We start from the raw sequence: 13,753 nt of genomic DNA, 5'->3' as shown, positions 1-13,753 counted from the left end.
TTTATTGTGTTGTTCAGAGAAGCTATTCTCGATATTCTTTCCTCGCGAAGCTAGTATATAAGCTAAATCACAGAATCTAGTATATAAGCTAAATCACAGAATCTAGTATATAAGCTAAATCACAGAATCTAGTATATAAGCTAAATCACAGAATCTAGTATATAAGCTAAATCACAGAATCTAGTATACAAGCTAAATCACAGAATCTAGTATATAAGCTAAATCACAGAATCTAGTATATAAGCTAAATCACAGAATCTAGTATATAAGCTAAATCACAGAATCTAGTATACAAGCTAAATCACAGAATCTAGTATATAAGCTAAATCACAGAATCTAGTATATAAGCTAAATCACAGAATCTAGTATATAAGCTAAATCACAGAATCTAGTATATAAGCTAAATCACAGAATCTAGTATATAAGCTAAATCACAGAATCTAGTATACAAGCTAAATCACAGAATCTAGTATATAAGCTAAATCACAGAATCTAGTATATAAGCTAAATCACAGAATCTAGTATATAAGCTAAATCACAGAATCTAGTATACAAGCTAAATCACAGAATCTAGTATATAAGCTAAATCACAGAATCTAGTATATAAGCTAAATCACAGAATCTAGTATATAAGCTAAATCACAGAATCTAGTATATAAGCTAAATCACAGAATCTAGTATATAAGCTAAATCACAGAATCTAGTATACAAGCTAAATCACAGAATCTAGTATATAAGCTAAATCACAGAATCTAGTATATAAGCTAAATCACAGAATCTAGTATATAAGCTAAATCACAGAATCTAGTATATAAGATAAATCACAGAATCTAGTATATAAGCTAAATCACAGAATCTAGTATATAAGCTAAATCACAGAATCTAGTATATAAGCTAAATCACAGAATCTAGTATATAAGGTAAATCACAGAATCTAGTATATAAGATAAATCACAGAATCTAGTATATAAGATAAATCACAGAATCTAGTATATAAGCTAAATCACAGAATCAACTGCACATGTGTAAAAAGTCCAACAGAGGGAGACAAATGAGGTCAAGCAGAGAAGTTCCAAATCCTACCAATGGAATCAATAGTGCAAGAGGTGAGCAAAATTTGAATAGGGCAAAGATAATGAAAATATTTATAAAATAAGGATTTGTTATATTTCTATGTTTAAAAAATTATACTTTACACCGAGTGGGAAATCATTTACATGACATTTATTCTTGTAAGAAGATAATCTAAATCTATAGATTAGAATTCAATTGCTTTAGTTTTACATTTTAACTTGTCTTTGGTTCTTCTTGGAATATATTCAGATGTTCCCTGTTGAATTGTTTTCCATTTTATTTAGTTTTTGTGGATGAGCATTCAATTATAATGCATTTCAGAGGTAGTTGATGGTACTTTTAGTTGCTCACTACCAGCTCACAACCGTACACATGACATGTAAGCTATTTAAGGCTACACTTTCATTCACGTACGCACACAAGAGGCACTGACACGCATGCGCGTGTGGGCCCCATCTAGAACATTGTGGATGAATCGCGACGATTCTCCTCCATAAAGTAAAGTCTAAACTTCCGGTTAAATTAGGTTGCCTTCAGACTAAAAGCCTACACAGTGCCACTTAATCTACCCACACGTGTTAAAGGAAGGTCGTCGGATATTCCGGACAATCATTTGGCGTCTACTGAAACTTGAAGTTGCAGTAACACGGTCTTTTGCGGCGTACTGAAATGTAACTTGAAAAAGAGTTTTACTTCCGAAAGAAGACACGGACGTCCAGAGTGCGGCTAACTTCCTGCGCGTCGGTGGCCGCCGTGCAGCAGCTGTTGACAGTCACTGGAGGAGACGAATTGGGTCGGAATTTCCACAACTAGCTGGCGTTGGCCTTTAATATTTCATGTCGGACGTGTGCTTGTCTGCGCTTTCTAACAACAGGACCAGCACATAGCTCGCAAAACCCTGGACAACAATAACACTGTGTGATCGGGCCGGCGTGGTAAGATGTGGTGTTTGGCTCCTTCGTTGTAGACATCGTAACGTTAGACCCGGTGGTAACTTGTTCACTTGTTCACAATACGTAAGGGATTCATATAGCTTTGAGCTTCTCTACTAAAGAACCATTTCGTCTTACTAAATCAATTCAGCAAACGGACATCATGTTGAAACTTACTTTAACTTGCTACCATCAACGTTACAGCCAAGACATTATTACAGCACCGTTGGAGAAAAGCAAACGTAACACTAAATTACACTAAATCCGCCCGGTACACGAGGGATCAGTGGTCTGTTTCATGGACCGTCAGGAGGAGTGCTAGCTGCTCCTCTGAACCAACGGTATGTTCACAACAAGGATAAAAACCTTACTTCCGTTATGTCAATGACAAATAACGTTACTTGCATTCGTCGCTAGGTGTCAGAACAAATTGCGTACTTCTCACTTTGAGTTGTGTGTCGCATTTTCTTATCTTTACATATATAAGTGGTCGCTTTTCTAAACAAGTTTAGACGTGCACTTTTAGTTTGACATTTCATACGTCAAAAAAGGAAGTTGTCATTTAATAATTGAGCTAACTTAACGTATCCAATACATTCACCGTAGCTTACTTGGCTGATCTGTTTACATGTTATCGTCTTGACACAGAGTGTTGCATCTTTACCTCCTAGAGACCGCTATCGCTAAGACCCCACACGCACGTTAGTCAAGTTAGTGAGCCATGACGCTACTCGGCTAACGTTAGCGTGCTAGCTGCTACCAGCTCATGTGTGTGCACCGCAGCTCCAACCATGGGGATCTAAACGTGCTCCGTCCGGGCGTATGAGCCGAGGTGTCTTTCTCGTCCCCGCAGAGACTAAGGAGAGAGGCGCCATGCTGTGCTGGGGGAATGCCTCCTACGGACAGTTGGGCTTGGGGGGAATCGACGAAGAGATAGTTGTTGAGCCGCGAAAATGCGAATTCTTCCACGGGAAGCAAGTGTGCGATATGGGGTGCGGCCACAGACACACAGCCTACCTGCTGGAGGACGGGACAGTGTACACCTGTGGATGCAACGACCTAGGACAGCTGGGACACGAGAAGTCCCGCAAGAAACCAGGTTGGTGCTGTGTGTTCGTACACTCCGTAGACACATCGGGATGTTCTTAACCACGGTTCTGTTCGGCTCCCACCAGAGCAGGTCGTGGCTCTGGATGCACAGATCATTGTGGCAGTGTCATGTGGAGAGTCCCATACACTGGCACTGAATGATAAAGGGCAGGTGTTCTCGTGGGGCCTGGGCTCAGATGGCCAGTTGGGACTACAGAACTTTGAAGAATGTGTGCGTGTGCCAAGGTAAACTCCTCATCTATCTATATTAATATTGCATTCTGGTGCACACAATGTGAATTATTCAAACATGCATGCATTTAAAAAATAAAAACACTAATACAATTTCCCTTCCTTTTCCAGGAATATCAAGAGTTTGTCAGACGTACAAATTGTTCAGGTGGCCTGTGGCTATTATCACTCCCATGCACTTTCAAAAGGTGAGTATGGGTTGCACCCACACAATGCTTATAGTACATCTTATTTTCCGCATAAATAGATGTATTTTGTGTTTTATTCATTGTCCTAGGGGGCCACGTCTTCTCCTGGGGCCACAACCGATATGGCCAACTTGGGCTAGGAATGAATGGACAGAGCATTTCCACCCCCCAAATTATTCAGTCTCTGCACGGCATTCCCTTTGCGCAGATATCCGCAGGTGGCGCCCACAGCTTTGCTCTCACTCTCTCGGGGGCGGTGTTCGGCTGGGGGCGCAACAAGTTTGGTCAGCTGGGTCTCAATGACTGCAATGGTGGGTGGTCAAAACCCTAAACAAGTTCTACTACTACGATTACTGCTTCAGAGCATTCGGGCCCTCACGTCAGACTAACTGTCAGAAGATCTTTCCCAGATCGTTTTTTTCCATCCCTGCTGAAGTCCCTTAGATCCCAGAGAGTGATTTACATCTCCTGTGGAGAAGATCACACAGCAGCACTTACCAAGTTAAGTTATGACATTGTTGGTTATTCAATGACATGTGTTGTGCCTTGGTGTACTGTTGTTGTTGAGAAGAACAGAAACGACTTGTGTGTTGATTTTTACAGGAAGGAGGTGTGTTCACATTCGGAGCTGGAGGATACGGACAACTCGGACACAACTCCGCAAACCATGAAATCAACCCGAGGAAAGTGTTTGAGCTCATGGGAAATGTGGTCACGCAGATTGCGTGTGGAAGGTAAAACTTGTGTTGTATACCTTTTTTACATATTTTATGTATTTTAAACGAGGAATTTGCATTTGTGTTTTATCTACATTGACATCCATACTTTAATATTGAGTAGTTAGGCTTAAGGCTACATTTATTTCATTGAAATGCTCTAAATGATCTAAAGATGTATCCAAATCCTTGTGCCCGTAAAAGGCAGCACACGCTGGCTTTCACACCCTCCGGTGCAAAGATGGACTCGTTTGGGCTAGCCGGTAACGGGCAGCTTGGCACTCGCTCCACTTGCAACAGAAAGAGTCCAGCCCTTGTCAAAGGTCCCTGGATAGCTTCCAAGGATGCAGGTGAGACCTTATAGCCGCATTTGCTTGTTCCTTGAGTGAAGGGCAGAACCAGACAGCAAAACTCAAATCCCCACTGAATTGTATTCAGACTGACACAATTTTAAAATGTTTGCCTCTTCACAAGTCTCCAAGGAATTTGAAACAAAATGTAGACCTTCAGCTTTAATCCAATGGATATGAAAACAATGACATCTCAGTAATGAAACTATATATATATTAACAAGCATTTATCGCTCCTATGACAGAAAGGCTATTCCGTTCCTGGTTGGCTTCACTAAGGGACTTTCTTTGTCAGTCACTTCTTCTTAAACGCTCCGTTTAGGTAGATTGTGTATTATGAGCCCCTGTCAGTCCCTGTACTGGGGCTGGTGGGACAGACGCACCTTGTCATGTAGACTGGACAACCGAAACAATGATCCCAAAGCTGCAAAGAGTTCGAGACTCACTGGAATGAGTAGCTGTTGCAACACTTTTGAAATCGGGATCCTTAATACGAGATGTTGTACTTACACTCTGGCTCAAATATATATATTTTTCATATACACACACACACACACACATATATATATTATAGGTTGGGATGACGTAGGTACTTTATCTATACATTCATCTCTTGATGCCATTGCGTAACATTGCAGACTCCGAGCCGTGCTGTTACGTCAAGAGGATTTATGCTGGAGGAGACCAGAGCTTTGCTCATTACTGCACAAACAATGTAAGTTGACATGCAAACCAATCTTATTAGATAAATGGTGTGGCTTAAAATGTGATATATACCTTCTTTTTATTTTTCTATATACAACCATAAAAAGAAATGTTAATGTAGAAACAGTGGTCTTTTTTTAAATGATGTGGTGGAATTTTGCATCAAACCTTCTCTCTTAATTTGTTATTTAGTGTGGATAAAATAGCTTTCTCTATTTGGTGTCTAATCATGGAGATGAATACCACATAAAAACTCAAGTATTTAAGTAAATACTTTTTCTTTTTTCTCGTAGAAACGGCAGAACATGGATGATGCGGTCATACAGGATCCCCACAGAAAGATTTGCACTTTGAATGAGGAGCTCATACACAAGTGGTGTAACTACTCACCAGGGAGACTCCCAATAGAAATCTCAAAGTAACGTCCTCTACAAATAGGGATGGGTATCGTTTATTTTCTTCCGATAACGGTGGTTAAACGCTACTTTTCAAATTGAAAAAATGATACATTAACAATATATTAACTGTTTAAATTATACTATACATTTAAATGAATACAAAACACCCAATAGAATGGTAAGGGGAACACTGGCTAGCTAGCTACAGTCATCACAGTAGTGTAAAAAAAAAAAGTAGTCCAATCGGCGTTGCGTTTGGCCCAGTAGGTACCGGTCGTATAGCTATATGGCACCGATTTTTGGCACCCAACCCTAGTCACAGCAACCCCCATCTGGCCACATCTTGTTGGTGTTATTGTTACATTTAGTTGGTTTGTGGATATATAATTCTACATGTTTTTATTTTCAATGGAGTTTTATATTAACTACTTGCCTCTAATGATCCCTTTAGTGAGATTGACCTAGTGTTCTCCTCGGCGAGCTGTCTCAATGGATCTTTCCTGTCTACGAGGTAATCCTGCCTTCAGACTCAGTGCGCTTCCTTTTCTTGACTTTGATCTGTTTTTTTCAGATACTAAATACTACGGATATATATATATATTAATTTAGAAAAACCCTTTTCACAGACTTCATGTTTCATTTATTCTTTACCCTCTTTAAGATATGTTTTTTCTACCAGTTTATATTATATATACAGCGGGTGAAATAAGCATTGAACACGTCACCATTTTTCTCAGTAAATATATTTATATATAGGCATTATTTTGGATAATTCAATATCTATAAGTATTTTCTTATCTTATAGACAACGGTAGCGCCAAATAAACACAAGTCTCGAGTGAACATGAGAGTAAAAAAAATATCCCGATACAAACTGTTTGATAATCTTATTGGCTGGTAGGTGTTTTAAAATGATATCCCCTTTTCATTATTAATTTAGATGACAAAAATATAAAGTCAATGCATCTTGCCAAATTATTTCATCACACCATTTCATAGAAAAATAATAAATGACATCTTGCATCTATTCTTTATTTTATATCTATATTCTAAATTTATATTGTTGATTCAACTTCATGGTTGGTTGTCCTGTGTGATAATATGATGTGTCTTAGATTCGGTCTCCCTCTTGTAAGTAAGTGGCGCTCTTTCTATTCTCCTGCAGTCACCCGGATCACTACAGTACCAGCAGTAAGTGTTCAGGCGTGGATGTGAACACGGCTCGCCTCCTGTTGCATAAAGTGATCGGACAGGACCACCACGAGATCACTCAGCAGGTCAGTGGCCTCTTGTGGGGGATGAAGTCATGATGCTGCTTTTCTACTTGTTTCTAACATACGCGTACTCTCATTGCACTGTAAATGTACACAGCACAAATGGAAAATTAGAATTCCTCACTCGAATTAACGGCTTGCATGGGCTTGTCATTGCTTATGTTATTTTCTTTTGGTGATTAGAAACTGATGTATTGGATTGTTCTCAATGGCATGGCTTTGATATTTGGTCCCTGTGCCTATGAAGACCCCCTTTGTCATTATTATTGATTCATTATTTGTAAGTGGGAATACCAAGAAATATTGACAACTGCAGAGTCAGATGTACTGTGAATGAGTTTATACATCTAATTAAAAAAGAGCTATCATCCAGGACGACTTCCAAAGTGAAACATTGTAGCATCTATCCCCTTTTAATACCTTGATGTCACATCTTTGCAAACACATCTGGACATCCGTAGTGGTCATTATGGTTTATGACACACTCTTCACTGTCTGCACAAATGAACATTTCAGTATATTTATAGCCCTCCTTTTTGAACATTGTTTTACTATGTAATGCTTTCACCATGACAAGTTACATCATTGGACATTGACTTTATTATGTCCTTGGTATGCGTTAAAGGGGAAAAGCTATATTACTCTGGCTGCCACACTTAGAAAAGCTTGTTATGATCTAAAACGTATGATCTTATTTTCAGAATGAAGTCAAATCACTCAATGTTGTATATCCCAATAAGGCAGGTGCTTGTGAAATAGTCGGGGTGTGAACGTCATTTCTTTCTTGGCTAATGACCTGCAAGATTTAATCATAACCGGACATCATACTTTGATCTGTGTTCCTCAGATTGCTGCCAGTTTGGAAAAGAACCTTATTCCCAAACTAAGCAACTCTCCTCCCGACATCGAAGCCCTGCGACTCTACCTCACTCTACCAGAATGCCCTCTCTTCAGGGACCGGAATAATTACGTGACCATCGCTATCCCGTTTGCAAAGTCCCTCCTCAGTCTGAAGGAGGCTCCATTGAAGGTGCTCGGTAAGATGAAAGAATGACCTTTTTCTTTTTTTATTAATGCTGCACATGATCCAACCATTTCTGCTGGAATCTTCTCCCCACAATGTGTTTGCTCTTGTATTGGCACCAGGGAACTGGTGGTCTACATTTGAGCCCCCAACCTTCCAGCGTCTGGTCGAGCTGTACAAGGAGGTGGTGGTGTATCTGCTTCAGATGCACAAGATGGGCATTCCTTCGGTTGAACAGAGGATTTTCACATGCTTCCTGGACACGTCACTCCGACTCCTGGAGATCCTGCAAACAGTGAGAAATGACATAAAAACCCCTAAAAACCCCCATTCACTTCCTACTAAACCTGTTGTGAACCAACTGTTGATTACTAACATGTTTTTGTGGCTCCAGGTGAGTGAGAGAGGAGGACACATCATTCAGTACGATAAATTCTACATCCACGAGTTGGATGACCTGATCGACATCAGGAATGACTACGTCACATGGATTCAGAGGCAGATGTACCCATTGGTAAGTCTCCAGCTGATGTCTCCATCCCACTTGTCTATGTTTGGGCATTTGTATGAACCATCTGTTCTTGCCTCTGTATCCTCAGGGTCATGATGGTGTGGTGACTCTGTGCAGGTATCCCTTTGTGTTCGATGCCCAAGCAAAAACAACACTGCTTCAGACTGATGCCGTCATACAGATGCAGGTAATAAGGAGCTGAATCGAATGTTTTAACAATTAGACATGTGCTGAATGCACACAAATTATACTCTTTAAAATTGCTGATATTTGTGTGATCTTAATTGGTGTAAAATGTTTGATTTTGAACAATTCCGTTGTTTGACAAGTAATTTGACTTGAACATCTGTGATAAGGGAAAGGGGGCGGGACAAAGTCTTTATGTAGAGCAGGACATCTGCACAGTCTTTGATCTCACGTTAGATTTAGGTTTTGTTTAATGTGAAAATGAATCAATGGGATTAGCCCAGACTCTTGATTTGGACTATTTAATGGGTGAGTAACAGAGCCCCGTAATGGCCCTCTATACAATAAGTAGAAGGAACAGGTCATCACTGGCGTACCTTTAAAACGTAGAACCAGGAAGCGGCCGCATGACCGAACAACATTTCTATCGATAGATGGCAGTGGACCAGGCACAGATGCAGAACTTTAGTTCCATGTTCCTGCCAGCGGTTGAATCTGTCAACCCGTGCCTCATACTCATCGTTCGGAGAGAGAATATCGTTGGAGACACCATGGAAGTCCTCAGGAAGTCAAAGAATGTCGACTACAAGAAGCCACTCAAGGTAAAAAGCTACAATAATCACTATTTCCCAGTAACAATGGAGCAAATCAAATTCCTCAAATGTATGGGAACGAGGTTCCTCACAGTGACATTTGACCTCAAGTTGGGGAGACCAAAACCACGATAAGGAGTAATTATTGTGATGCTATGCATCAGGTTTTTAATGATTATAAACCTCTTGTCTCGTTTAAAGCAATTATCTCATCAATTAAGCAAGGATCTGTGATCAAATATCATGTCATTATGATATTGTAAATTAGCATGATCCCGCTACTAAAATAAAATAATATTTACGAAGCTGTGTTTCCCCTCCAATCATAAAAAGGGCTGCTGTAGCTCTAACTTTGGAAAATTCCTGACAGGTGATCTTTGTGGGAGAAGAGGCAGTTGATGCAGGAGGCGTGAGAAAAGAATTCTTCCTCCTGATCATGAAAGAGCTGCTGGATCCCAAATATGGGATGTTCCGTTACTACGAGGAGTCCAGGCTCATCTGGTTTTCAAATAAGGTGCTTCCTGTGTTGTCTAACCTTACAATGTGTAGGCATACATTATTTGACTCGTTTGTAAATGAATACGTGAAACACACGAGTATGTCCTCTGACCAAAGGTGTGATGGTCCTTTGCAGACCTTTGAGGACATTGACTTGTTCAACCTCATCGGGGTCATCTGTGGCCTGGCCATCTACAATCTCACAATAGTGGAACTCAACTTCCCGGTGGCCCTTTACAAGAAGCTCCTGAAGAGGAAGCCGACACTAGATGACGTGAAAGAGCTAATGCCAGATGTGGGAAGGTCAGATCATGAAACAGTCTCCCATTTAACATATTTATGCATGGCAGTTTTCCATGGCACTCTATTAACTGCATCAAATGTTGCAATAATATTGGCCCAGACTGTTGATTGAATGATCACCAAATGTCTGCCTCATAAACTAGGAGTCTGCAGCAGTTACTGGACTACACAGGAGATGACCTGGAGGAGACCTTCTGCTTGAACTTCACAGTAAGATAATTGACAGGCAGCTGTCTCTGTGGCGCACGGGTGAAATAAGAAGTTTTCATTTCCAAATACTGCCTTACTTCTCAGATCACAGAGGAGAACTATGGCGCCACTGAGGTCCTGGAACTAGTGCCGAATGGCGAAGACATCTCTGTTAATAAATCAAACAGGTAGAATTGTCCTGATGACCTGTTGGGTGAGAATGTTCGTGCCATTGTCTCATCTGAATTCTAACTTTTCGGCTGTAGCCAGCAGCCACATAGCTTTTTGTAGAATAAAGACCGGTAATGGGGGAAATGGATAGCGTGGTTCTGTCCATCCTTATTCTCCTACAACGCTCACCAGTTAAAACATTCTATTGTTCCATTAATCCATTGTAAGATCGAGCTGTTGAAACATAAAATATTCGCTTACAGAAATCTGGTCATATTGTTGTCATCCCACATGTTCTAAATCGGTTTACTCTTCTCCTCCTGTAGGCAGGATTTTGTCTCTGCATACGTAGACTATGTTTTCAACACATCAGTGGCCTCGCTCTTTGAGTGCTTCTACGCAGGCTTCCACAAGGTGTGCGGAGGAAAAGTTCTTGAGCTGTTCCAGCCAAATGAACTGCAAGCCATGGTCATTGGCAACACCAACTATGACTGGACGGAGCTCGAAAAGGTCTCGTTTCCAGTTACAACTTGTTTGGGGCACTTGAGAAGGAATCTTGTGGAAGTGGATAGTTTTATGGATTTATAAAAAACAAGCTTTACGGAAGAATGTTTAGAACTAGATCAAATGGGTTCTCTCCTGCATGTGGAAAGTGGTCTTTTCAAATATTTTATAACTCTAAAGTTAGAAATAGATATTGGTTATTATACAAACTTGTCATTGTTGTTGAGCACAGCTCCTTGAACTCTTTTCAAAAAGCTGAAATACCTTCTCTCTTCCTTCAGAGTACTGAATACAAAGGGGAGTACTGGACGGACCATCCCACCATCAGGCTCTTCTGGGAGGTGTTCCACGGTCTTCCTTTAGAGAAGAAGAAGCAGTTTCTCTGTAAGTACTGCAACCCATGTATAAAGAAGCTTCTGCTTTTTTCAACTAATCAATCTAATTATTTTGTGAATTTACATTACAGTCGTCTTATGCTTTGAAATACAATGCAAAACGTTAAATGCAAAATGTCTCTTGTCTCTTGCCTCAAGTGTTTCTCACAGGAAGTGACCGCATACCCATTTTGGGCATGAAAAGCCTGAAGCTGGTGATCCAACCCACCAGTGGTGGGGAGCATTACTTACCTGTGGCCCACACCTGTTTTAACCTGCTGGATCTACCCAAGTACAAGAGTCTGGAAACCCTCAGTGAGAAGCTTCTACAGGCCATAGATCACAATCAAGGCTTTAATCTGGCCTGATAAAGCCTACAACCAAGTCCAGACTGTTGACGGCAACCACATTCCCGAATGTTTTATTTTCGCAGTTCTGCTGTAAGAATTGGACACTGGGTGGAAAGAGGTAGCCGCATGGCACTGAGACTGATTACGAGTGTGATGTCTAAACTTTCATTTCCCAGCTCTTTTTCTAATGCATCACACTATTTGATGCTCTACTCGTTGAATCAATATTGCTCTGGGGTATATATATATATTCTTGTTTGAATATGATGAGGCAAACTTCTGGTAAATAGAGTATGCATACAGCTACATTAACACCTATGCAGTGCCACTGCATTTCTCAAACTTTTCATTCTATTCAGAGGGCAAAAACTGTCCTCAAAATGACCAGATTTAGATAAACACCTTTCTGACCAGGTGTTAATTGCTGCATGGCTACTGCAGTGCATTATGTTGTATTTTACCAGAGGTTATAGGAGGATGTGTCCATCTCCTGTGTATTAAATGTTTGAACCCAGAAAATCTACACTAACTCCCTTTGTTTGACACTTGATTGAAAAGAGGGTGAACTATTTTGCTTTTAGTGGATTTGTAAACAATCCACAAATAAAAATATAACCACTGAAATATGTGAGTTACTTTGGAGATAAAATGTGTTAAAAGCATTTGTAAGTATATTCTCCTGGATTCTTTGTGCCTTTGCAAATTTTGGCAGAAAGTTCAATCAACATGATTGACATTTAAGGCATGTTAACAAAATCTGTAATCCTAGAAGTAAATAAGCTAAATAGCTGACCTCTTGTCACAGCACCATGGATATGTTCCCTGATTCAGAAACCTGACAACTAATTTAAATCATCACGTTCAGCTCATGTTGACATTTTTATGATAAATCATATGCACACATTGCAATATAGCGCCATGAAGAAGGCCAATATGGATGTGTGTGTTGTCCCGTTTGTATAGAGCTACTGTTCAAATTTGGTGTCAATGGGGAAACTCGTGGTGCACCAGTTTATAATGGAAACCATAGGAAGGTGAGCGCTGGGCGTCTCCATCTTGGAGCCAGAGCCACACGCCCGTTGTGTTATCTTCCTCAACCGATGGGAGTTACATCATTGATGACCTGGGGTCAGTTTTCAGGTAGGAGGTTCAACAAACTGAGTCAAACACTAAAAACTCTGAGTTGTGGGTTTCAGAACAGATGTTTTAGGGTTGAGTGTGTGCACTGAAGGCAGCATGGATGGAGCCATGATACAACGATTTACCATGCCAACGACCACAATCGTTGCGAGAAAATAACTTTATATGTATAATCACTTCCAGAAGCGAACTTTAGAACGCGCTGGTTTAGACAGCTCTATTTTATACCTGACTCAGATATTCATTCAAGAGCTCAAGAGCCTTAAAGAAAGCGATGAAGTAAACGTTAGATCTTTACAGCTAATGGACCTAACGTTAGCTTAATTAAAACATGTTTCTGTGTTGATACTTTAGAGACCAGTGTTGTTTAAGGCAGTCACTCAATAAATGGCAGTTACCTAGGCTTGTTGTGAACGCGGGTCTGTGCATATAAAACCTTTAATCAGAAACTAAAGGGAATAACACCTCTCACTGAATTAAGTCGGTTTCCACTTTGAATTACAATGAGTGTACTTTGCTTATAAGCTATGGAGGAGAATAGTTTGTGCAGGTCCACACTGACCTTTCCCTTAGTAAGTCCAGATGGTAGCTATGAACATGAAAGTAGCATCTTTATATTTGCTTCTGATAATTACTGTGGGGGAAGTTTTTGCATCGTTAAATAAGAATAAAGGCTCTGAGTCAAATATGTCTTTGTCCGTTTATTTCCTTGCAAGGGAAGAAAGATCACAGCAGCTACGTGCTCAGTAGATTGCCAACAACCTTCCCCCTTCACATCAGGGCCAGGCCATTCTTATACTTCTGTTCAGTTACAGGTGGCATCTTGCTTACATTCAACACATGTGAACCAACTTGTTGAGTCTCTACAGCCAGGATACTGGGGATATCTTATCTGTGTGAAACACTTCAGCTCTTTTCCAATGGCCTCGCCA

General features: G+C 40.4%; 1 protein-coding gene across 3 annotated transcripts; it reads left to right on the top strand.

Annotated features, from left to right (window-relative positions):
• The first annotated feature begins 1,703 nt into the window (after positions 1–1,703).
• herc4 (HECT and RLD domain containing E3 ubiquitin protein ligase 4) lies at positions 1,704–13,510 on the top strand. 3 transcript variants are annotated; one of them, XM_062566467.1, is made up of 24 exons: positions 1,704–2,009; positions 2,860–3,105; positions 3,182–3,341; positions 3,459–3,535; positions 3,595–3,846; positions 3,946–4,037; positions 4,139–4,269; positions 4,456–4,601; positions 5,240–5,316; positions 5,600–5,724; positions 6,156–6,215; positions 6,870–6,981; positions 7,826–8,015; positions 8,125–8,297; positions 8,397–8,516; positions 8,602–8,700; positions 9,134–9,301; positions 9,663–9,806; positions 9,927–10,093; positions 10,237–10,303; positions 10,388–10,470; positions 10,780–10,963; positions 11,239–11,341; positions 11,491–13,510. In XM_062566467.1, exons 2-24 carry the CDS (start codon positions 2,880–2,882, stop codon positions 11,697–11,699), a joined length of 3,165 nt encoding a protein of 1,054 aa, XP_062422451.1. In that variant the 5' UTR covers positions 1,704–2,009; positions 2,860–2,879; the 3' UTR covers positions 11,700–13,510. The 3 variants fall into 3 exon arrangements, with proteins under 3 accessions (XP_062422451.1, XP_062422450.1, XP_037321327.2); XM_062566466.1 differs by lacking the exon at positions 1,704–2,009 and having other exon boundaries at positions 2,492–3,105; XM_037465430.2 differs by lacking the exon at positions 1,704–2,009 and having other exon boundaries at positions 2,493–3,105; positions 3,625–3,846.
• The last annotated feature ends 243 nt before the right edge of the window (positions 13,511–13,753 follow it).

The sequence above is a fragment of the Pungitius pungitius genome, chromosome 13 (genome assembly GCF_949316345.1).
Source record: "Pungitius pungitius chromosome 13, fPunPun2.1, whole genome shotgun sequence".
NCBI lineage: Eukaryota > Metazoa > Chordata > Actinopteri > Perciformes > Gasterosteidae > Pungitius > Pungitius pungitius.
The sequence above is the reverse complement of the archived record's forward strand: the minus strand, read 5'-3'. Positions and strand labels throughout refer to the sequence as shown.